This window comes from Trachypithecus francoisi, unplaced genomic scaffold (genome assembly GCF_009764315.1).
Source record: "Trachypithecus francoisi isolate TF-2019V2 unplaced genomic scaffold, Tfra_2.0 Lachesis_group8, whole genome shotgun sequence".
NCBI lineage: Eukaryota > Metazoa > Chordata > Mammalia > Primates > Cercopithecidae > Trachypithecus > Trachypithecus francoisi.
This window is the reverse complement of record NW_022681473.1, coordinates 52418857-52445061: the sequence shown is the minus strand read 5'-3', so window position 1 is coordinate 52445061 and position 26205 is coordinate 52418857. Positions and strand designations below refer to the sequence as shown.

General features: G+C 43.1%; 1 protein-coding gene across 10 annotated transcripts in view; it reads left to right on the top strand.

Annotated features, from left to right (window-relative positions):
* The window catches only part of TEAD1 (TEA domain transcription factor 1), a 278975-nt gene that overhangs the window by 78232 nt on the left and 174538 nt on the right, over positions 1 to 26205 (top strand). For all 10 annotated transcript variants that reach the window (XM_033204081.1, XM_033204092.1, XM_033204088.1 and 7 more), the window contains one exon: positions 19434 to 19689. In XM_033204081.1, coding sequence (XP_033059972.1) covers positions 19434 to 19689 — 256 coding nt within the window. The remainder of the gene's footprint in view (positions 1 to 19433; positions 19690 to 26205) is intronic.

The window sequence follows — 26205 nt, the reverse complement described above, 5'->3', positions numbered from 1 at the left end:
GTGTCTCTGTGTAAGAGTAGCAGCCTGGTTCCCGTGCTGGGCTTGAGTGTGACCCTGCTGTCAGCTCACAGCCTGTCTTTAGGGACGAGGGGAGTATGTTGAGTGCTTGAAGACAAAGTCTGATGAACATTCATTAGAAGGGCTGAGTGATCAGGTACTGAGCAGAGTTAATCCCATGGCTCTGGGTTGTTTAAACAAACACACCTTTATAAACTTGGAACACTTAAGGGAGACGTCACATTGTAATATTTCAGTTTATCTAGAGAACTGTTCTGGCCTTGGACCATACTGAAAATACTTTTGATTTAAAAATGCTGATTCCAGATATATAACATTCTCTGTTCTTCACCCTTTATCTTCCCAAGTAGACAGATATACACACACACGTACGTCTTCAGGAGTTGCTCACACACTCCTGGTGTTTCTGGTGTTTTCCTGCTTTTTGTATGAAACAGTCCACCTTCTGTCATGGCCTGTGAGGCCCCCTGTGATTGGCTCAGCTTACATTTTCAACCTCTGCTCTAGCCTTTCTCCTTTCTCACTTGGCTCTCTCTTCCCCACATCTCCTCCACTAATACTTGGCCTATGAGTCCAGTTCAGCCTTTCAGACCAGCCTAAATGCCACCCCCCGAGAAATTCATTGATCCGAGAGACAGAATAAACTCCTCCAACAGCAGTCTGTTGATTCCTCCATTGCATCAGGTGACATATTTATTCACCTGTTCATTCATGTGTTCACCCATTGACTCACTATTTCCGGCAACCATTCAGTCTTCTTTTTTGGGAGGCAGTTGCCATGTGCTAGGCATTCTGCTGAATGCCAAACATAGAAAAATGACTAGGCTGGGCGAGGTGGTTCACGCCTGTAGTCCCAGCACTTTGGGAAGCTGAGGCAGGAGAATCGCTTGAGGCCCGGAGTTTGAAACGAGCCTGGGCAACATAGTGAGGCCCCGTCTTTACAAAAATCCAAAATAATTAGCTGGGCATGGTAGCATGTGCCTGTAATCTCAGCTACTTGCGAGGCTGAGGCAGGAGGATGGCTTGAGCCCTGGAGGCTGAGGCTGCAGTGAGCTGTGATTATGCCACTGTATGTATTCCAACCTGACTTCAAAAAAAAGAAAAAAGAAAAATGACAAAAGGCACAGGCCTAACCCTTAAAGATCTCACAAACCCTCTAAGGTGAGAGACACATCATTCCTATACGGTGAGTGAGTTCAATTCATTTGTACTGGCTGGCAGAGGTGCTACCTGTAGGAACACAGAGGAGTGGGCAAAGGTCAGGTCAGGCTTCCCAGTGGAGGGGCTTGAAGTCTTGCAGGTATATGTACTTATTTGTCTCCCTGCCGGAGAGGGTGCTTGTTGAGGACAGGGAATGTGGTATCTTTATCTCCATATCCAGTGCTTGGCACATATGGGTGAAGAGACAGAGGTGGGAGGGGCTTTCAGTAAATGCTTTACCACATTAAATTGAAACAGATAATTAGAAAACAGAAACTTTCCCTTTCATGTTTATGAAAAACATGTTTTTCCGTCATGTTTCAGAATCATTTTAAGGCAGCATGCAAGACTGTAAAATAGCATAAATAGAAGGTGAGAGAAAGAAGGGAGAAAAAGAAGAGGATAGAGGTGAAGACTGAAAGTGGACTTAGGAATGAAACCAAACTTGCTGACCAAAACCACCTCTGAGCGCTCTCCAAGGGGCCTGCCAGTGTGGCTCAGTGCACTTTGGCGGCTAGTGAGTAAAGGAAAGGCCAATGGCTTGACCACGAGGTAAAAAACACATTGCGTTTTGTTTGCCGTAGAACTTTCCTTTGGGATCTTTGTAAAGATCAGTCTGTGTGATGTGATGAGCAGCATCTTCCACATCCTTGCAGTCAATCTAGAGACAAATCCCATAGGCTGTTTCTTCTAATAACCCTTCATATGCTGATGGCAGCACTTCAAAGCATAATTCAATAAAAGCAAATGTTTTCAGGGCTCCTGAAATAGTCTTTCTCTAAGGTAACTGTAGAATCAGACAGGCACTGAAACAGGGCAGTTTGGTTTTTTCATTTCTTTATTTTACTTTTTAAAATAATTTTTAACTGAAGTCTAACTTACAGAAAAGGGCACACACATCATCAGTATTGAGTCCCTTGTGTTTTTCCATTTGAACGTATTGGCATCCAGACCCATTGATCTGCGATCTGCACTGACATGACGAGAACCTCCTAAGCCTCCCCATGCTGCCTTCCAGTCAGTACTCCCAACCCTAAAGGGTGGTTACTACCCTGACTTCTAATAACATAGATGAATTTTGTTAGTGTTTGAATTTGGTATGAATGGAAGGAGACAGTGTAGTATGTATTTCTTTGTATCTATTTTTTTTTTCTCAATATTGCGTTGGTACAATTCACCCATGTTGTTACTTGTAGTTGTCATTTATTTATATTCTTATTACTGTCCCATAGAACTTTCTGTGGCTGTGAAATGATTTTTGGCTGTGCTGTATGACACAATAGCCATTAGCCACTTGTGAATATTGAGCTCGTGAGATACGGGTAGTGTGACTGGACAACAGAATTTTTAATCTTATTAATTTACATTTAAATTCACAAATGTGTCTAGTGCCTACTGCGTTGGACAGTGCAGCTGTATACCGTTATATTTTATGAATATGCTGTCGTTTTTTGTTTTTTTTTTTAAGACAAGGTGTGTCTCTCCCAGGCCAGAGTGCAGTGGTGTGATCACAGCTCACTGCAGCTTGACTGCCTGGGCTCAGGTGATCCTCCTACTTCAGCCTCTGGGGTAGCTGGGACTACAGGCGTGTGCCACCAACACCCAGCTAATTTTTTGTATTTTTATTGTAGAGATGGGGTCTCACTATGTTGCCCAGGCTGCTCTTAACTCCTGTGCTCAAGCAGCCTGCCCGCCTCCGCCTCCCAAAATGCTGGGATTACAGATGTGTTCCACAGCGCCCAGCCTGATTATGCTATAGTTTATATGTCCTATTGTTAATAAAAATGTGGCTGTTTCTGACTGTTACAAACAACGAAAATATAAACATTCCTATACCTGTCTTTTGGTGAACATAAGCATGCATTTCTTTAGCATCTGTACCTGGGATTTGGCATTGCTGAGTCAGAAGGTATGCATATAATCAGTTTTGGTATGTAGATATTACCAAAGAATTTTCCAGAATGATTGTACCAGTTTACGCTCTCACCAGTTCTTTGAGAGTTCCATTTACTCCGTATCCTTGAAAACCCTTAGTATTAGTCTCTTTATTTTAGCTCTTCTAGTGGCTGGATAGACGTATTACATTGCTTTATGTTTGTGGGCCATTTGTTTAGGTTTCATAACATTAGCTTTTTCCTTTTTTTTCTATTGGGTTGTCTGATTTCTTATTGTTTGGAGTTCCTGTAGGATGAAGGATATGAGTCTCTGTTGAATAAATGTGTTGCAAGTATCTACTTTGTGGCCTCCTTTGATTTTCTTAATGGTTCTTTCAAGAAAGCGAGTTCTGAGTTGTGATGTGGTCCAGTTTATCATGTTTTTCCCTCCTGATTAGTGCTTTTGTGTTCCTTTAAAGTGATCCTCGACTGCTTTATGGCCGTGTAGGTAATCTGCTAAGTTTTCTTCTAAATTATTTATTGGTTTTTTACTTTCAGCTCTAAAGTCTATTTCAGATGGATTGTAAACTATTGTGTGTGGTGGTGTCAATTTTAATTTTTTTTGTGTGGATATCAATTAACCTTGCTCATTTATTGGGAAAAAAATTTCTTTACTCAGGGTAATGCATTGTCACTTTTGTTACAAATCAAGTGAATGTATGTGTATGAGTTTGTTTCTAGACTCTGTATTCTGAGCCCTTGGGCTATTTTCTTTATCTTTGTGCCAGTACTATACTATTAATGACTAAGCTTTGCATTGAGGTTTCGTATTGGGCAGTTTAAGTCGTTCAACTTTGGTTTTGTTCTTCAGGATTGCACAAGAGCTGCATTTATTCAAGCAGGTTCGTTTTATTTGTTGTTTTATGTTGTCTCACTTTTATCCAGCATCCAAATGTTATTTGACACTGTCCTAGGTTGTAGAGGTCACACAGGCTCTGCCTCTGCCCCAGAGGAGTTTTATGATCATGTTTTGGGACTTAGAAATATCCATGTATGATTTGGGTACGCTATGAGGATCTGTATGCTCAAATCCATTAGAAATGGGTAAAGGCAGATAGACCAGATCTGACATCCACACAAGAGAAAGTGACAGCCTGATTTCTGATAGTCTAGAGGATAGGAAGGAAAACAATGTGATGAATTGTGGTTTTGGTTCCTTAGGTTGACAGGAAAGAGTTTTTTCCTTTTGGGCATGTTAGAGCCTAGATTTTGGATCCTGATGTGAGTGCTGATGAGATCCACTTGGATCCATTAGATCTTGAGAGCACTGAATGTCAGGGGCTGTGGTTGAAAGACCAGAGCAGGGCTTGGCCTTCGCAGTTCCGCCCTTTAAAATGCCATCTTGATTCAGGTTTTCCTTGTTGATTGGCTTATGACTCAATCAGGAGTGAAGTGTGGATTTCCCTATTGCTTCTCTTCCCAACCCCCAGAATACCTGTTTCAATAATTTAGGATAGATGGGTCATGGCCAGAATGAGAGAAGCATCCAAAGTCATAGAAGCTGGTGGAGAAGGCCCTGCACTATTTTTGTATGCAAAATAGGGAGGGCCATTTCTGATGCGGCACAATTAGAATTCTGAATCAGCCACGGGGGTCACATCTGGGCCCCCCACATCTGGTTGCTGCTGGGACTTGGAGTGAGGCCAGTGCCAACGTACCATTTAAGTTGGCTGTCAACAGACTGTGTAACATTGGGTGAGTCTTGCCTGGCCTTTAGTAAGCAGGGATGACTCCCCAGGCATTTACCCATAGACTTGCCTCTTAGGGAGCCATTTCTAATGGCATAGGACCCATTTCTAGGCATTCCATCAGTCATGCAGCTGAGGGGACTTCTTGAAATGGTGTATATACTTATATTTTATCTTGTATGTTGTTGTCTTTTTACTTCTGCTTTTGATTTTTACTTTATGCTCATTGTCATTTAAAATACTGAGCTATAATAATCAGATGGTGAATCTTACCAACTGAGAAAGTGATGTGATCCATAGGTTAGTGGCTAAGGAGTATTGTTTTCCTGGTGTTTTCTTTATTTTTAGTAAGCTTTATGGTAGGTTAGTCTACCCCAAGTGTATGTTCACTCTACAGGCGTACTGAAATTGGGGAGTTAGTCTTAAGGTTTTTTTTGACTATTACTCCTGGGAAAAGGCTTACGAGTTTTCCTTTTGAAATACCGACAGCTCCTTACTGCTAACAGTTGGGACGTTTGCTCTCTTAAAACAGGAAAGAAGCTTCTGTTTCTGGGTTTGAAATGTGTTTCCCGAGGTTAAGTTGTCCAGTTCCCAGGGCGGGAGCGACTTGGGCTCTGAGACTTGGGCTCTGAGTCATGTCCTCTGGCTCACGCTCACTTTGCGCATGCACTGTCTTCGTATCAGGTCTTTGCTTTGGGATGGTCAGATAGGATAGACTGCCTGAAACTGGGGCTGTGGCCTTGTCCTTTTGAAGGAGTCTGCTGATGAAGAACAACAATGATCAGCTTGACTGGTGGTAGTGACGGGAGAAAGGAAGGGGCAGGATTTCTGTTCTCACTGGCTAACAGATTCATTAAGGGGATGGGGTGGGCGATTACCCTAAAGGCTGGTAATGCAGAGTGGTCCCATCAGAGCTGCGTGGCATGAAATCAATCAGAGCTTTTCTTGAGCTGTCACCTGGGCAAGTACTTAGGGCTGATGGAGCGGAGAATTAATCAGGGATTCTCAGGAGGTTAAAATGCTAAGTCCTCTAATGGGATGCTCAGCATTGGGGCTTGGTGAAGAGATATTGGCTTGTTGATGGGATTCTGTTGACACGGAAGTGATTTTTGAAAACGAGAAGGAGTAATTATCCACTCCTCCCTGCTGAAATTAGAGGGAACCTGTTGGCAGTTGGCACCAAGGCTCACTGGCTGCTACTGTCGTCGTGGCAGATGTTGCCTCAATTCTCAGCATCAGCATTCCCATTCCCTGATAATTCTGCCCTGTCTCTGACAATGACATACTTTCTGTGCTTCTGTCTCTTTTGTGGTTGCCTACAAAATCCAGGCTGCTGATCTTCACCTATATTTTCCTCAGGCCACTTGTTAGCAAGGTTGGCTGGTGTCTTAAATGGTAGGAAAATAATAACACAACCCACTTTACATATGCAAAAGTAATTAACCATTATTAGTGTCTGACATTCCTCTCAGCTGCCCAGAGCGGTGAGTCAGGATCATCACTATTCATTAGGAATTAATTAGACTGTCCTTGATGATGTCACTCATGGACAGAGCTAAGAATTCAGCACTGCCTACATCCTGCTGTCTAGTGAGGGTACAGTGTGTCTGATATTCCCACAGAATGTGCATTCTGTCTGGAAAATTACTCCTAGATTCAATCTCTGTGAAGCATAGGACTTTGGACAATTTATTTAGGTCTCTGAACCTCACAAGGTGGGGATAATACTGAAGGGGGAAGTGCAGCAATTAAATAAGATCCTCCAGGCAGAAACTGCTGGCGTTGTGCCTGACACCTAGTTCTGGGAGAAGGTTGAACTTGGATTTGAGGTACCAGTTCACTTTGGAAGTAAAGCACCATTTTCCCCCCCAGTCTTTTTGTTGGAGGGCAGCTTTTCTCCTATGAGAGAAATTTGGACTTTGACCAAGATTACAGTGACCTTCGGACCATCAAATATTTGGTTGAGTTGTCCACTATAAATATTCCAACCATGTGATTCTCTTTCTAGAAACCCTGAAGTGGTCCTCACTTGTACTGACTTCTCTCTCCTCCTGGGCTGTGAGAAATCTTTTCTCTTTGTGCTGGTCCTGTTGCCACTGTCTGTGTGCTGCCCTTTGCTCTCCTGCTCACTCAGATTTGCTTTACCATTTGTCACCTTTTCGAATTTCTTCCTTGGCCACCTCCTTGGCTTCTGGTTTTTACACCCTGGCCACTCTGCCTCCCTTATCTCTTTCCCTGTAGCTGTCACCTTTTGGTAATTTTCTTCTCCAGTCATCAAAAGGGAAAGAGAAATGGAGAAGGCAAAATTATATATTATCTCAAAAATTACCATTCTCCTCAAAATGAGATTTGCTCATGATAAAAGATTACCTCTTAAAGGACCCAAATCTTACTTGTCCCTCTAACACAGAAGTACTATTAGTTGCCAATAATTGCGATTAAGAAATTGGATCAGCCAGCCAACTCTTTGTTGTTTACACTGTGCCTGGCTTAAAGTTTGTCTCCTTGTGTCCTCCTCATTTGGCGATTTCCTCTGGGTCTCTTACTACTCATTGGAACCTTGGCCAGAGTCAGGAATGTGAAAGTAGCTGAAACACTTCCTTTTCTTGTGGAAACTTTGGGTGATACACTCAGTCATGTTGTTATCAAAGAATATTTGTGTCGTCTGGTTGTTGCTTTGCCTTTTCTTTTCCTTTCTTTTTTCTTTCCTTTCCTTCCCTCTCCCTCTCCCTCTCCCTCCCCCTCTCCCCCTCTCTCCCTCTCCCTCTCCCTCTCCTCTTTTCTTTTTTTGATACAGAGTCTTGCTCTGTCACTCAGGCTAGAGGGCAGTGGCCTGATCTCGGTTCACTGCTATCTCTGCCTCCCGAGTTCAAGCGATTCTCCTATCTCAGCCTCCCAAGTAACTGGGATTACAGGTGCCTGCCACCATGCCTGACTAATTTTTGTGTTTGTAGTAGAGACGGAGTTTCACTATGGTGGCCAGGCTGGTCTTGAACTCCTGACCTCAGGTGATCTGCCCACCTCGGCTTCCCAAAGTGCTAGGGATTACAGGTGTGAACTGCCGCGCCCAGAGGTTCATTCTTTCTTTCATTGACTATTTATATGTCAGGTATGGTACTAGTGCTAGGGACACTGTAAATGTTATATAGTCTCGGCCCTCAGGGAGGGACACTGGGGTGCAAGTGGGAGGAGCAATGACAAACCGACTCACTAAGTTTTTTTTTTTTTTACTTTTTTTTTTTGTGATGAAGTCTTGCTTTGTGCCCAGGCTGGGGTGCAGTGGCACAATCTCAGCTCACTGCAAGCTCCAACTCCTGGGTTCACGCCATTCTCCTACCTTGGCCTCCCGAGTAGCTGGGACTACAGGCGCCTGCCACCATGCCTGGCTAATTTTGTTTTTGTATTTTTAGTAGAGATGGGTTTCATTGTGTTAGCCAGGATGGTCTTGATCTCCTGACCTTGTGATCTGCCCGCCTTGGCCTCCCAAAATGCTGGGATTATAGGCGTGAGCCACCGCACCCAGCTGTTTTTTTAATAGAGACAAGGTTTCACCATGTTGACCAGGCTGGTCTCAAACTCCTGACCTTAAGTGATCCCCACCCGCCTCAGCCTCCCAAAGTGCTGGGATTACAGGCCCCAACTCACCAAGTTCAGTTATAGGTAAAGTCTGTGGGATCACATGGTGATGAATGAATAAGTTGGTTTCCTCCAGGGTTAATGGTGGAAACTGAGGCATACTGGAGCTACAGGTGCTGTGTGGTCCTGGGTTACTCACGGGGACAGAGCCCTAACTTCATCCCAGCTCTTTCTGTGGCCTCATAGAATGTTGAGACACTGGCAAAAATAAGCCATGTAGATTTTTTTTTGGTGATCCTTGTGTTCAGTGGAGTTTCATTAATTATGAGGATTGGTTAAAATCAACCCTTTTAGGAAGCAGCAGAGGCCTGTGCAGACGTGAACGACTCTGTCTGACAGCTTTGAAGAGAGCAGTGGATCTCCCAACATGGAGGTTGAGATCTGAGAACGGACAGACTGCCTGCTCAAGTGGGTCCCTGACCCCTGAGTAGCCTAACTGGGAGACATCCCCAACTAGGGGCAGTCTGACACCCCACACCTCACAGGGTGGAGTACACCCCTGAGAGGAAGCTTCCAAAGTAAGAATCAGACAGGTACACTCGCTGTTCAGCGATATTCTATCTTCTGCAACCTCTGCTGCTGATACCCAGGCAAACAGGGTCTGGAGTGGACCTCAAGCAATCTCCAACAGACCTACAGCTGAGGGTCCTGACTATTAGAAGGAAAACTATTAAACAGGAAGAACACCTACACCAAAACCCCATCAGTACGTCACCATCATCAAAGACCAGAGGCAGATAAAACCACGAAGATGGGGAAGAAGCAGGGCAGAAAAGCTGGAAATTCAAGAAATAAGAGCGCATCTCCCCCTGCAAAGGAGCGCAGCTCATCGCCAGCAACGGATCAAAGCTGGTCAGAGAATGACTTTGACGAGATGAGAGAAGAAGGCTTCAGTCCATCAAACTTCTCAGAGCTAAAGAAGGAATTACGTACCCAGCGCAAAGAAACTAAAAATCTTGAAAAAAGAGTGGAAGAATTGATAGCTAGAATAATTAATGCAGAGAAGGTCATAAATGAAATGACAGAGATGAAAACCATGACATGAGAAATACGTGACAAATCCACAAGCTTCAGTAACCGACTCCATCAACTAGAAGAAAGAGTATCAGCGATTGAGGATCAAATGAATGAAATGAAGAGAGAAGAGAAACCAAAAGAAAAAAGAAGAAAAAGAAATGAACAAAGCCTGCAAGAAGTATGGGATTATGTAAAACGACCGAATCTACATCTGATTGGGGTGCCTGAAAGTGAGGGGGAAAATGGAACCAAGTTGGAAAACACTCTTCAGGATATCATCCAGGAGAACTTCCCCAACCTAGTAGGGCAGGCCAACATTCAAATTCAGGAAATACAGAGAACGCCACAAAGCTACTCCTCCAGAAGAGCAACTCCAAGACACATAATTGCCAGATTCACCAAAGTGGAAATGAAGGAAAAAATCTTAAGGGCAGCCAGAGAGAAAGGTCGGGTTACCCACAAAGGGAAGCCCATCAGACTAACAGCAGATCTCTCGGCAGAAACTCTACAAGCCAGAAGAGAGTGGGGGCCAATATTCGTCGTTCCTAAAGAAAAGAATTTAAAACCCAGAATTTCATATCCAGCCAAACTAAGTTTCATAAGTGAAGGAGAAATAAAATCCTTTACAGATAAGCAAATGCTTAGAGATTTTGTCACCACCAGGCCTGCCTTACAAGAGACCCTGAAGGAAGCCCTAAACATGGAAAGGAACAACCGGTACCAGCCATTGCAAAAACATGCCAAAATGTAAAGACCATCGAGGCTAGGAAGAAACTGCATCAACTAACGAGCAAAATAACCAGTTAATATCATAATGGCAGGATCAAGTTCACACATAACAATATTAACCTTAAATGTTAATGGACTAAATGGTCCAATTAAAAGACACAGACTGGCAAACTGGATAAAGAGTCAAGACCCATCAGTCTGCTGTATTCAGGAGACCCATCTCACATGCAGAGACATACATAGGCTCAAAATAAAGGGATGGAGAAAGATCTACCAAGCAAATGGAGAACAAAAAAAAGCAGGGGTTGCAATCCTAGTCTCCGATAAAATAGACTTTAAACCATCAAAGATCAAAAGAGACAAAGAAGGCCATTACATCATGGTAAAGGGATCAATTCAACAGGAAGAGCTAACTATCCTAAATATCTATGCACCCAATACAGGAGCACCCAGATTCATAAAGCAAGTCCTTAGAGACTTACAAAGAGACTTAGACTCCCATACAATAATAATGGGAGATTTCAACACTCCACTGTCAACATTAGACAGATCAACGAGACAGAACGTTAACAAGGATATCCAGGAATTGAACTCATCTCTGCACCAAGCGGACCTAATAGACATCTATAGAACTCTCCACCCCAAATCAACAGAATATACATTCTTCTCAGCACCACATCGCACTTATTCCAAAATTGACCACATAATTGGAAGTAAAGCACTCCTCAGCAAATGTACAAGAACAGAAATTATAACAAACTGTCTCTCAGACCACAGTGCAATCAAACTAGAACTCAGGACTAAGAAACTCAATCAGAACCGCTCAACTACATGGAAACTGAACAACCTGCTCCTGAATGACTACTGGGTACATAACGAAATGAAGGCAGAAATAAAGATGTTCTTTGAAACCAATGAGAACAAAGATACAACATACCAGAATCTCTGGGACACATTTAAAGCAGTGTGTAGAGGGAAATTTATAGCACTAAATGCCCACAAGAGAAAGCAGGAAAGATCTAAAATTGACACCCTAACATCACAATTAAAAGAACTAGAGAAGCAAGAGCAAACACATTCAAAAGCTAGCAGAAGGAAAGAAATAATTAAGATCAGAGCAGAACTGAAGGAGATAGAGACACAAAAAACCCTCCAAAAAATCAATGAATACGGGAGCTGGTTTTTTGAAAAGATCAACAAAATTGACAGACTGCTAGCAAGACTAATAAGAAAAGAGAGAAGAATCAAATAGATGCAATAAAAAATGATAAAGGGGATATCACCACCGACCCCACAGAAGTGCAAACTACCATCAGAGAATAGTATAAACACCTCTACGCAAATCAACTAGAAAATCTAGAAGAAATGGATAATTTCCTGGACATTTACACTCTTCCAAGACTAAACCAGGAAGAAGTTGAATCCCTGAATAGACCAATAGCAGGCTCTGAAATTGAGGCAATAATTAATAGCCTACCAACCAAAAAAAGTCCAGGACCAGATGGATTCACAGCTGAATTCTACCAGAGGTACAAGGAGGAGCTGGTACCATTCCTTCTGAAACTATTCCAATCAATAGAAAAAGAGGGAATCCTCCCTAACTCATTTTATGTGGCCAACATCATCCTGATACCAAAGCCTGGCAGAGACACAACAAAAAAAGAGAATTTTAGACCAATATCCCTATTGAACATCGATGCAAAAATCCTCAATAAAATACTGGCAAACCAGATTCAGCAGCACATCAAAAAGCTTATCCACCATGATCAAGTGGGCTTCATCCCTGGGATGCAAGGCTGGTTCAACATTCGCAAATCAATAAATGTAATCCAGCAAATAAAGAGAACGAAAGACAAGAACCACATGATTATCTCAATAGATGCAGAAAAGGCTTTTGACAAAATTCAACAGCCCTTCATGCTAAAAACGCTCAATAAATTTGGTATTGATGGAACGTACCTCAAAATAATAAGAGCTATTTATGACAAACCCACAGCCAATATCATACTGAATGGGCAAAAACTGGAACAATTCCCTTTGAAATCTGCCACAAGACAGGGATGCCCTCTCTCACCACTCCTATTCAACATAGTGTTGGAAGTTCTGGCTAGGGCAATCAGGCAAGAGAAAGAAATCAAGGGTATCCAGTTAGGAAAAGAAGAAGTCAAATTGTCCCTGTTTGCAGATGACATGATTGTATATTTAGAAAACCCCATTGTCTCAGCCCAAAATCTCCTTAAGCTGATAAGCAACTTCAGCAAAGTCTCAGGATACAAAATTAATGTGCAAAAATCACAAGCATTCTTATACACCAGTAACAGACAAACAGAGAGCCAAATCAGGAATGAACTTCCATTCACAATTGCTTCAAAGAGAATAAAATACCTAGAAATCCAACTTACAAGGGATGTGAAGGACCTCTTCAAGGAGAACTACAAACCACTGCTCAGTGAAATCAAAGAGGACACAAACAAATGGAAGAACATACCATGCTCATGGATAGGAAGAATCAATATCGTGAAAATGGCCATACTGCCCAAGGTTATTTATAGATTTAATGCCATCCCCATCAAGCTACCAATGAGTTTCTTCACAGAATTGGAAACAACGGCTTTAAAGTTCATATGGAACCAAAAAAGAGCCCGCATTGCCAAGACAATCTTAAGTCATAAGAACAAAGCTGGAGGCATCACGCTACCTGACTTGAAACTATACTACAAGGCTACAGTAACCAAAACAGCATGGTACTGGTACCACAACAGAGATATAGACCAATGGAACAGAACAGAGTCCTCAGAAATAATACCACACATCTACAGCCATCTGATCTTTGACAAACCTGAGAGAAACAAGAAATGGGGAAAGGATTCCCTATTTAATAAATGGTGCTGGGAAAATTGGCTAGCCATAAGTAGAAAGCTGAAACTGGATCCTTTCCTTACTCCTTATACGAAAATTAATTCAAGATGGATTAGAGACTTAAATGTTAGACCTAATACCATAAAAACCCTAGAAGAAAACCTAGGTAGTACCATTCAGGACATAGGCATGGGCAAGGACTTCATGTCTAAAACACCTAAAGCAACGGCAGCAAAAGCCAAAATTGACAAATGGGATCTAGTTAAACTAAGGAGCTTCTGCACAGCAAAAGAAACTACCATCAGAGTGAACAGGCAACCTACAGAATGGGAGAAAATTTTTGCAATCTACTCATCTGACAAAGGGCTAATATCCAGAATCTACAAAGAACTCAAACAAATCTACAAGAAAAAAACAAACAACCCTATCAAAAAGTGGGCAAAGGATATGAACAGACATTTCTCAAAAGAAGACATTCATACAGCCAACAGACACATGAAAAAATGCTCATCATCACTCGCCATCAGAGAGATGCAAATCAAAACCACAATGAGATACCATCTTAAACCAGTTAGAATGGCAATCATTAAAAAGTCAGGAAACAACAGGTGCTGGAGAGGATGTGGAGAAATAGGAACACTTTTACACTGTTGGTGGGATTGTAAACTAGTTCAACCATTATGGAAAACAGTATGGCAATTCCTTAAGGATGTAGAACTAGATGTACCATATGACCCAGCCATCCCACTACTGGGTATATACCCAAAGGATTATAAATCATGCTGGTATAAAGACACATGCACACGTATGTTTATTGCGGCACTATTCACAGTAACAAAGACTTGGAATCAACCCAAATTTCCATCAGTGACAGACTGGATTAAGAAAATGTGGCACATATACACCATGGAATATTATGCAGCCATAAAAAAGGATGAGTTTGCATCCTTTGTAGGGAAATGGATGCAGCTGGAAACCATCATTCTTAGCAAACTATCACAAGAACAGAAAACCAAACACCGCATGTTCTCACTCATAGGTGGGAACTGAACAATGAGATCACTTGGACTCGGGAAGGGGAACATCACACATCGGGGCCTATCATGGGGAGGGGGGAGGAGGGAGGGATTGCATTGGCAGTTATACCTGATATAAATGACGAATTGATGGGTGCTGACGAGTTGATGGGTGCAGCACACCAACATGGCACAAGTATACATATGTAAGAAACCTGCACGTTATGCACATGTACCCTAGAACTTAAAGTATTTAAAAAAAAAAAATCAACCCTTTTACTTAAGAACCTTTAAGTAATCTGAAGATGGGTGAGAAACTGACATTATGAGAGACCCACAGGAATTGAGATCAAGGGAGCCGCAATTTCCTGTGTCCTATCTCATCGCTGGTTTGGATAGAGTTGGTGTCAGAGCACCTGCATTGGACCGTCTTATCCTGGTCATCCCCCAGGCTTTTATAATAAAATGTGTATTGGTTGAATGCACATGTGATATCTCCACTGTACTCATGTTACTCTTTTTGAAGCCTCAGTAGGTTGTGATGAAGGAATTGTCCATTTAGGGAATGTGTTGTGGCAGTTACCAGGATATTTGGATAATAGTAAGAGTCTGTTTTTGGAGTTTATTAGAGTGCATTTGGGAAAAATTTAAGGAATAAAGGATCTTTCAGAAAAGTGTTTATGATGGAAACTGAGGCACATGGGGGCTACATATTTTTAAAAGTATTTCCGGCTGGGCGCGGTGGCTCACGCCTGTAACCCCAGCACTTTGGGAGTTCGAGGCAGGTGGATCATGAGCTCAGTAGTTCGAGACAAGCCTGGCCAACACGGTGAAACCCTGTCTCTACTAAAAAAGACAAAAATTAGCTGATCGCGGTGGTGCACACCTGTAATCCCAGTTACTCAGGAGGCTGAGGCAGGAGAAGTGCTTGAACCCAGGAGGAGGAGGTTGCAGTGAGCTGAGATTGTGCCACTGCACTCCAGCCTGGGCAATAGAGTGAGACTCCATCTCAAAAAAAAAATTTTTTTTTCCCAACAAACAAGACTTTTATCTTTTCTTTCCTTGAACGCATTCTGTGGAAAGGGTTACTACCCTGAACCACACTGCCCGTATGAATCTGAAAGCTGTTGAACTTTTGAATAAATTCAGATTTAGAAGGGTGTTAGAAATAAAGGTGATGTCACCAATTTACATTTTCTATGCAGTCATTTGAAGACCTTGAAGAAGAGATCCTTTATAAATCAATTTCCCAAAGTGAACCGTTAGAGGAAGCTCTCTCATTTCTTCACCATCCATCACAAGGTACACAACATTGTCTAGAGAGGATGGACTTGGACATAAGCAAATGTCTGTTCATGGTTTTACAGATGACAGAGCGCCTTCACTCATGATCTTACTGAATCTTTATGGCAACCCTGTGGAATAGAGTCCCTCCATCCCTTAATCATCTTTCTGTTTTGGGATGGAATTTGTTATCTGTATTTAACAAATGAAGACCTGAGCTTCTGACAGAGTTATTAGGTTGGCGCAACAGTAATTGCGGTAGTTTGAGCTCCATGGCTTGAGGGCGAGTAGGTTTGGAACCCAGATCTGTTGGAGTCTTCATAAACTCCCTTCCCTTCCTCTCCCACCTCTTGCCCCAACACTGTGTTCTTTATTTACTGAATTTAGTGAAAGCTGACTCCTTCACTTAAAGGATTTATATGTATGGGGAGGTAAAGATATCAGCTCTGCAGGTACAATTTTGTGTGCATAATTCACTCGTTTAGATTTTAATGTTGATTATAATCAGTTACTTGTTGCTATAGATTGAGAATCGAGGTAGATTGCATGGCAGTTAGCCAACTCCACACATTTTTAGGGTTCTCCTAAAGTGTAGTTGATACTCTCAGAGTCTGTAGATACAAGGCCAGTTTCCAGGATAAGGTGGAGTTTGGACTGGACTGGAAGGAACCTGAGAGATGGAGTGCCAGGATAGTTATTTTGATATCCAGTATGGGGAGCTTTTCTCAGCCAGCCCCAGTCTTGTGATAGGAAATTCTCCGCCCATATGTAAAGTCTTCATCTTAAGATGGGGTTGTAAAACCAAAGGCCTATATAACTCTGTGGATTGTGTATCTGGTAGTTTCTGGGGCTGTGTGCTGGCCCATTGCTAGATTAGGTAATTCCATCCTGCTGAACTCTAGTTGACCATAAATTGCAAGACCCGGACACAGAGGGTCTTTTCCTTTGCAGTAAATGAATAAAAATATGTGAGCATTTAAAACTGGCTGTACTTACTAAGTGGATAGATCAATTAATGCTAGTTAATACTGCATTCCCCCAAATAACCAGGAACTTGTGATTCATACCTATAGAAGTAATTAGAAGATGTTGTCTGCAAGACTCTGCTGCCTGTCAACTAGAACAGCATGCCTCTTGTGGAGCAGTTCAAGTAGCAGAAATTTTTTTCTTATGTTGAGTCAGAATATTCTTTGGAACTTCCCCACAGTGGATCTACATCCTTCCCACGTGACAGACAGCTCTTCAGAGATTGTTTAGTGTCTTAGGACACTAAGGGTGCAGTTATGAATCAGAAGAATCTTCCCATCTTTGGGCTGTGGGCTGAGGCTAAAAATGATAGAATTTAATAGGAATAAATATAAACTCCTGCTTTTAGCTCTGACACCAGTTGCACAAAAGACAGGATTCAGGGGCAACCTCTGAGGGGCATGAGCTTAGAAGTTTAGTGGAAAGTAAGTCCACCTCTGAGTGCCATTTATTGGGGGCCATAAAATGCATTCATGTGGTGGGCAGAGGGATGATGGTTTCTAGTCTGGAAGACAATTAGGATCCTGGGGGCTGCTCCTGTCATACTTAAATGGGTGTCTTAGGAGAGATTTGCTCCCCCGAAGGATGGGGTATACTCTCAAGGAATGGGTGTGTAGATGTTAACCAGGAGATGGGTTTTCTCCTGATAAATGGAAGAATTTCAACTTGTCAGTATGAAGTGGGGTAGTACTGAGAAGGTAATGCATTCCCTGCTGTTGGTGGTGTTCAAGGGTAGACTGTGACCAGTTGAGTAGATTTTGAGGGGACTTCAAGCACTGAATGGGCGTAGTTGGTGTGTTTTGGTCTGGAGAGTCTGAGGCTTACAGTTATATGAGAATGTTCTTTTTAGGCAGTCGAAGGTCCCTCAGTCCCTTCACCTATCCCCTGGATCCCATTGCCATCCTGACTGAGCACTGGGCATACCTATTATTTATCTTAAAGTGCGGCTCCCTGGAGTAAATTCATACTGCTGTGAACTGCCCAGAGCTCAAGGACTGGCCTGTGGTTTTGTACGTGTGTGTTGTTTTGGTCTGTTTTTGTCTTTTTGTTTGTTTTTTTGGCAGGTAGGGTGGAGAGGAAGAAGGTGGGCTAGCCACTGCTCAAAGAATTCCTTCTTATTCTCATAATTTATCTAATAAACTACTTTGGAGCTAGAACAGGCTCTAGAGTATAGTTCAGTTTGAATTTTATAAGACTCTTGGATCCTAACAAAAATGGTAATAGTTTGAATTCAAAAGGCCCACACTGCAGGCATCGTCAGGTTCATCCGGAGGTCAGTCACAAAATGCTTTCTTGTGGCATAATTTATACCTTCACATTTGGCAATTTTGAAAGTCCTGTGTAAATGTACATATGTTGGTAAGAGGTAGTAAATATTTTGCTGGCAAGTTCTTTGAATGATGGCTCAGTAGCAGCATTTAAAGGCAGACAACCAGAGGGTTTTGTGTGTGTGTGTGTGTGTGTGTGTGTGTGTGTTTTTAATCCAGATGCTGCCAAGTCTACAAAGCTGGAAGGGAAGAAGCCAAAAGTGCCCACTAGTTATAGTTATACCATTAATTGTATAATATTCATGTGCCTCAGAGTTTCTGCACCTAGCATCTGTTGATATACACAGGTCGGGGAGGACAGGGGCACAGGATACAGTTGGGAGAGACTGGGGAAGAAGACAGGTTGCTTGCTGTCAGGGAACGGCCCTGGGACATGGAGAAGTCCCTGGTGCCAGGTGGGACCACCAGCACCTGCTTCCCTCCTGGGTGTCCGTATGTAATACTGCCTGGACTTGATGGGGCGAGAAGGGGAGGAACTGTGGCCACATGAAGCCCTCCCTACTCAGGCCCTCGGCCTCCTCTTTTCGATCAAGCCTTTCTCCCCCAATTTTGGAAGGCCTTTCATTGAATGATCCTGTGCCTTTTCAACAAAGGAATATTGATATGTTAGTATGCCAGACAGTAGGGAGTACTGGATTAGATCATTTTCACATTGGTGTTATGCCAGTTTGACATTTGTTTGGAAAGCTTATCTCTTTATGACCATAGGTTATATGCATACTTTGAGGGGAATAAATCTTTGAGAGGGTTTTTTTTTTGGTACTATAATCTTCAGTGCTACAGAAAAAGAAATGAAATACTCCCCCACAGTTTTCATGTGATCAGGTTTTCAGCATAGGCTACGACAGGGAGTGCTCCATGTCAATAGAGAATATTTCCATAGATGTGCTAGGCACTTGTGATAGATGTTGCAGGGAAGTCAGGACTGGGGACAGCTTGGTGCCTGCTTCAAGGTTACAGTCTAGGAGCTGAGAGAGGCAAAGTGGCCTGATTCTACAAGGTAAAAGCCTCAGAGATAAATGACATAGGTCCAGATCAGTTGGCGTTGCTGTCTCAGTAGAATGAGTATGTGTGATACAAAATAATCTTCCTCCTTCCCTCCTTGATCCTGCCACCATCTTGCATCTTGATGATCTCGTACTGGGATAGTGACACTAACAGTTTCCAAGTTATAATGCCAGTTGCCATGGTGAAGTGGACATTTTAAAAACTTTATTTTCTTATAAATAACGTTCTGCTTTGGAGATTTGATGATCATTTAGCATAGTGCCCCTGGTAGAAGGTGGGCACTCAGTAAATGGTTTTTGTATGAATCACTGCAAACTTGGAACTCCGAGTGAGTACTATTCTTCCGTATAAATTTCCTCTCGTCTGTGAAGATTATCCAGCTTCTGCCCACTGTTGCATTTCCGTGTGGGTGCTTAACATGATACTTAGATAATAAAGCCACTTGGATCTCAAAATTCCATGTTCTCCACTAGGAGTTCTCCAAGCAAAGCTGGTGACTGAACCAAAATCTCAGAAATCACCACTAAAGAACTTAACCATGTAACACAAAACCACCTGTACCCACAAAACGACTGAAATAATAAAATGAAATAAAAAAAGCTGGTGACTGAAGAACTTGCACTAGAGTTAGCAAGAGCATTATGTTTGTGGTTACCACATCCTTACACTGTTTTTTGTTTTCTCTTCTAGGTTTATTTTCTTGAAGAGGCTCCAGGCTTCGGCTTGGAAAATCCCGCCGCCAAAATTGAGCCCAGCAGCTGGAGCGGCAGTGAGAGCCCTGCCGAAAACATGGAAAGGATGAGTGACTCTGCAGATAAGCCAATTGACAATGATGCAGAAGGGGTCTGGAGCCCTGACATTGAGCAAAGCTTTCAGGAGGCCCTGGCTATCTATCCGCCTTGTGGGAGGAGAAAAATCATCTTATCAGACGAAGGCAAAATGTATGGTAAGTGGCCTGGAACACTCCTTTGAAATACTACAACCTGCTGTTGTGGTAGGGGATAGATTGTAGCTGGTCTTCCAGCAAGAGCCATTCATTGTATGGGGTTGAATGATATTTGTAGAATTTTAGTGGGTCATCCAAAAGGACTAACCCTCAACGAAAAAGGAGAATCAATAAAGGACCTTTGGGAAATCACCCCCTGGGCTTTTCTTCTCCCTCTACATGTGTAGCGGCATTACGTCAGAAGCTCTAGGGGTCCAGGCAGGAACATAAATAGTTGCAGTGGCATGTACAGACACCAGATGGTGGGGAGGAGGTCTTTGGAACGCAGACCAGATCGCAAGGAAGCACTGCCGCTTACCTCTAGATAACTGATGCCATTAGGAATGGGAGCCTGGTGCTGCCGAATCCGTTGATTGCCGCCCAACCTCCTTGAAGAAGAGCCAGCATTTGAGATGCTTATATGAAGTCTACTCTTTTTAAAAAGCCAGCATTTTTTTAAAGCAACCTTGTACAGGCCAGAGAAAGCATGTGCATGGGCTTGATCAGCCTCTGAACCACCAATTTGCTGCTTTGCTGCCAGTTTACAGTTGAATGATCAGACAAGGCATTAGCACCCCTGTCACTCTCACCATCTCCCCTGCTTTGGGGGTTGCCTTGAAGGGCATTCTGAAGGAAACACCAAGAGTGCTCAGGAGAGAGAGACCTGTTGACTAGTTGGCTCAGGATGCCAAGGGCAGCAGTAAGGATCCACCTGCCGGTCTGGGTCTTGCTTGCTGGGTTTGGACACCCCCTTACTTCCTTCCATAAATGCTTCCAGCTGCAGACCTGTACTTTTTGGCTGCTTACCTTTTGGGAAGCAGATGGCAGGTGTGACTGCTTGAACACTCTGCTTGTCTAATTGAGCACGTTGAGTTGACAGAGTTCGCACTGTAGCTGAGTCTAAAAAGATGCAGACACAAATAACAAACTCAAAGAGAACTGGCTCAGTAGTCTACCTGAGGTTGTTAACTTATCATGGGAGTGATTATTTCTAAACAATTTGAAGTCTTTTTCATAATAGGGTGTTGTACCTTTAATACTACACTTCCTCTATCAGGAGCTGTAGGAGACTGTGGCTTCAACTAGCACATACTGCTAAGGAGAAAGCAGATGGTGGTGCAGCTGCCACCAGCTGTGCCCCCACCCCGCCCTCCTCCTCTCCAACTTGGATGATGTAATGGAAACAAGGAAAATTTTGCTTTCTGCAGCATTGAAGTCTCAGCCTGTCACACACAGGGGAGAAGGAGACCCAAGCCTTCAGCATTTGTTTTATGTTCCCATAATATCCTTTGTAGCCAGGGAAGCCTCTTCGTAGCTGGTGAAATGCTACTATGGGAAGAGAGTTTCAGGGCCCTAGATTTTCTGTATGTCTGGATCTTTCCTAGTCTCTTCTTCCTCAGCCTGGCTATTTGCTTTGTGGTCTTGTTTTCATACCTGAAAATGTAGCTCCTCCCTTTCTTTCTTTTTTTTTTTTTTTTAATTTTATTTTTTATTTTTGAGATGGAGTCTCGCTCTGTCGCCCAGGCTGGAGTGTAGTGGCCGGATCTCAGCTCACTGCAAGCTCCGCCTCCCAGGTTCACGCCATTCTCCTGGCTCAGCCTCCCGAGTAGCTGGGACTACAGGCGCCCGCCACCTTGCCCCGCTAGTTTTTTTTTTCTGTATTTTTTAGTAGAGACGGGGTTTCACCGATCTCAGCTCACTGCAAGCTCCGCCTCCCAGGTTCACGCCATTTTCCTGGCTTAGCCTCCCGAGTAGCTGGGACTACAGGCGCCCGCCACCTCGCCCGGCTAGTTTTTTTTTTCTCTGTATTTTTTAGTAGAGACGGGGTTTCACCGTGTTCTCCAGGATGGTCTCGATTTCCTGACCTCGTGATCCCCCCGTCTCGGCCTCCCAAAGTGCTGGGATTACAGGCTTGAGCCACCGCGCCCGGCCTGCTCCTCCCTTTCTTAAAGGCAGAGAAAAGCATTTGAATCTTTGAAGCTTCTTTGAAGATGAATTATTATGGGTAGTAAAGGGTAGCTTTGGGACCTTGTACAGCTCTCATTTGCTTACCCAAAAATTGTTTCAATTTCAAACAAAGGCATAGTATTAGAAATCCCAGTGGGGCATGACTACTGTACTTCATTTCCCACAGGAAATACTGGGAAAGGTCCTGTCCTTTCAGGAATAAGGTTTTGGGGCTGAGAACCCCACGTTAACTTTTGTCAACTCCAGTTTTGTTTTGTTCTCTGTTGAGATTTTACTTTATAGACAACAGCCCTGGTGGATTTAACCAATTTGCCTATAATTCAATTATAAAAATATTTTTATGTGAAAATAATTGTATAAGAGCTCTTGTTGGTAATTGGGTCTCAGAGGCAGCAGGCTAGGAAGAACAAAGAGAAGCTTTGGATGTGAGTAGTTGTATCAACAGTGAACTTGAACATTTTACCCTTGGTCTTGGTTTCAGTTTTCTCCTGTGTAAAATAAGATGGTAAAGTAGTTGATGATGTCCATGGGTCCTTTGGACTCTTCCGTTTTGTGATGCCATGGTTTTGTTTCTTGTCACTGAGCAAGACGGTCAGTTTTGACCCATGTGGTGCTGCTTGGGAGCCTAGCCTGTCTTGAATACCCAGCATAACTTAAATTCTGAGTGCTTCCTGAGTGTGCATGGTTTTGATGTATGGATTCTTTTCTCCTTAACTCAGCAGCACATTTAGTGACTGTGTTGGTGGCTAACCTGATTTAAAATGGGACATTCCTTTTGAGCAAGCAGCATTAGGAATTTTAACTCATTTGGAAAGAACAGACTTATTGGTTGTGGGTTTTTCAGCAAGTGGAGTATACAGCCTGGGGGAGTGTGTATCCTAATTGGGGCTCAGAAGATGCATTGGCTGCACTGTGCTGCAGCCACCCCCACCTCCAGGCAGCTTCCTTGGGGAGGAAACATCCGCCCTGAACTCTGTCTCTCTGGTCGACACGAGGAGCTTTGCTTCTACTGCTACCTTAGAAGGGAACCATGGTGGTTAATGGGGCTGTTGGTGGTGGAGACTGAACCCCTTAAGAGGAACTGCTTGGGAGCTGCCTCTGACCTGCCTGTGACTTGGAGGATGAGAGAAAGTTGACTTGGGAGTCTCCACCGTGAGGCCCCAGCCACTTGAGAATTGAATCATATGAGTAGTGTGGGACCAGAGTACTGTCCTGGTCTTTTGGCCTCTTCCCCATCTTACCATACATGAATTGGGACACAAACCAGACCAGGAGTCAGGGTTTCTTGAGACCTTAAAGAACGTACTTTTTCTTTTAGGATTTTGAAAATGAAAGCATTTAAAGCATTTTTGAATTCAGTGCAGTAAAATAAAAATGATTTAGTCTTTTAGTGAAATACCAAGTGTTTTTTACTTGAAAGGGTTATTCCAATATTTCGGAGCATTTGTAGAGTGTTTTGTGATGTCACTAATCCTGAGCCATTGGAGAAGCAAGGTCAAGTGATTTATTTTGGTAATGAAATTTCCTTCGTGGTTGGCAGTAGGGCAAATGCAGTCTTATAAAGGAGAAAAAAGGAAAACTCTCTTTATGATGAGGTTTTGGCCACTGGAAGACATGGCTTCATTCGCTTTCTGCTAACTTAGTCTTTGGGGAGCTGAAACTTTATATGTTTGGGCTCCATGTGGATAGGTGGCTTTTGCTGTGGGCACCCTTATGTGTAGGCAGTCGTTTTTATGGATTACTAGAAGGGGTATGAGACGTCCTTTGACCTGGTTCCTAAGGGTGTGTGTGCTCCTTCTCTTGGGCTCTCTCTTTCTCTGTGCTTGTCTTTTTCATTTTTTTGTTTTTACATAGCTGTGTGTGTCTCTTTTCTTGGTAGATCATGGGAGAGGAGATAGCAAGAGGACAAGATGAGAGGGAAGTTCTTGATCAACAAACTTATCCAAAATTGGATTTCAGAGGGGCAGGCCGTAGTTTAAAACAAAACAAAATGAATAGCAAACCACAGGAACACCTGAATATGTTTCTTTTGCACTGAAAACCCCAGTCAGATATACCCCATAATCAAATAGGGCAGGGACAGGAACTAACCTTCACTTGTTGCTTGCTGTAGAGGCAGAGAAGTATAGCACTTAACAGTCTGGACTCTATAAATAATATGAATCCTGGCCCTGCACTTCTAGATATCAGGCTTTGATCGAGTTACCTTACTTCTCTGTCTCAATTTCCTCAGCTGAAAAAGGGAATTACATAGATCTTACTGTGGAGGATTGTTAGAAGAATTAAATGAATTAATTGTTACCTGGAACACCACCACCCCCTGCAGTGTTTGAACTGTATCTAGCATATAGTGAGAGGTATGTAAGTGCTTGTGAACTGAAAACAAAGAAGTGCTCTCTGCCAAGCACTGTGCTAAAGGCTTCACATACAATTCTAATGCTCTTAACAATGCTTTGAAGCTAGTATTATCCTCACTGTATAGACAGGAAGCTGAGTCTGAGAGGGGTAAAGTGGCTTGCACGTGGCCAGTGTAGATGGTGTAGCTAGCAGGTTTCAAATTCAGGGCTGTCTGACTCTACATCTTGGACTCTTTCTACTGAGCTTTTGTTCCTTCCTTGGTAGAGACAGTTATACATAAATCCAGTCAATCAGTATTGAGCACCAGGGCAGATGTATTCCAGCCCTGTGCTAGGGGTTGTCAGTGATGCTGTGGTGAACCAGACAGACATGGTCCCTTCCCTCATGGAGCTATCTCAAGTTCATTTGCAGGAAACTGACCTGAGGTCAGGACTGTGTGCCAAAGCTTTCTGAGAAGTCTGAGAGCCCTTTGAAGATGGTCACCTTCCACTTAGCCTTTTGAAGCCTATTCTTGGCTACCAAGGTCCGGGCACCTGGCCTGATGCTGGCAGGAAGAAATCATCTCAAATAACATAGCAGAGACGATCCCAGATCACAAGGCTGGCCTCGGTAGTGGCCAGGAGGATATCTGGAAGGTTCTAGTGCCGTAGGATTCTACAAGCAGTCTAGGCAGAGCTGTTGATTCCAGACATCTTCCTGGCTACTATTGACTTTCTCCTTTTGCAAGCAGATGTCTTCAGGATCCTTGCTTAGGTCAGCTTCAAGGAAGGACCCTTTCTTACTGGGATACCAGGACTACTGGTCAGCCCCAGAGACCTAAATTGTGAGGACCAGTGAAGATGAGGGGGAGGGTGTCTCTAGTCAGTCCTCCCCCACTGCTGACCTGTGCCCTGCCCACCAGGATAGCATAGGATTTAGGATTTCTTCTTTCTTTACCTCATAGGAGCAGAAGTCAGAAGAGGAAAGGGGGCTTTTTAAATGAGGTAGTGGCAGAACTGACAAGGGGATGTCAGAATGAGGGTATATACAAGCAAATGAGAGTATGTCTTGATTAGTACAGCAAAGAGACTGAAATCTGTGGTCACTACACTCCTCTGGATGCAGAGGACTGGTCAAAAAATTGCAGAATGATCCTTTTACAAGATATTATGTTCTCACAACAGCTCTTTGAGGATCAGGGAGGTAGGCTTTGTCAGTGGAGACCCCAGAGCCCTGGTGTGGAAATGGCCATAGACTCCCAGCTCTGGAGGGTCTCCAGGCCTTGGCAAAGTGTTCTTCTCAGTGCTCCATCTGAATATCATGTGGCATCTTTGATTTCCTCTTTCGGACCTCTGATTCAGGGTGTTATTTCAAGTTAATTGGTTACAAGTGTGAAACAAACAGCTATGTGGTGGAACAGGCTAGAAGCTCCCAAAGCCGGGACCCCACCGATCACAGGATGTATTTCAAGACCTGGAATATAGAAGGTGTCAGTAATGTTTGCTGAATAAATACTTATGGGAGATGAATTATAGTTCAAACAGAGAATGTAGGTGATTAAGCCTATAAGCCCTGAGGGCCTCTCCTATGGGAGGAACTGGCTAGAAAGAGAGAAAGAAGGAAAAAAAGAGGAAGGTGTTTATTTAATGATCTTAGATTGAGAAAGAAGAACCCCTGTTTTTTGTGTTGGCAAATGTTAGGTGAAGAGATAGAAAGGATTTCTGCACAAAATACGGACAATAGCAGAGCAAGGGTTAATTCTGGAATGCTCAGAACAGATAGAGTAATGGGGAATTTTTGAAATAGTTTGGTTCCTGTGAGAATAGCAGGGCCAGCGTCATCAGCATTTTGATTGGGAAGCTTAATGTGTGGGGGGTATGCAAAGGTGTATGCACAAGGTGTGAGCTCTTGTGCAATCCGGGTACAAAATAGCTAATTAAAGATGGCTCAAGAATTGGTCATAAGGGAGGTAGAAAGAAAAGAATGTGAAAGTATTACCAAGTTATGCTTTCCAACAGCTTTGCTGTGGCAGTGATGAGCCCTGGGATTCAGGAAGATGTGGATTTATAAATCATTTATTGAGGGCCTGCAGTGTGCTTTGAGTGTGGTGGGGAAAACAGGCAGAAAATAACTTAAAAAGCTGACTTGTGTGAGCAGTTAGTATACCAGGCA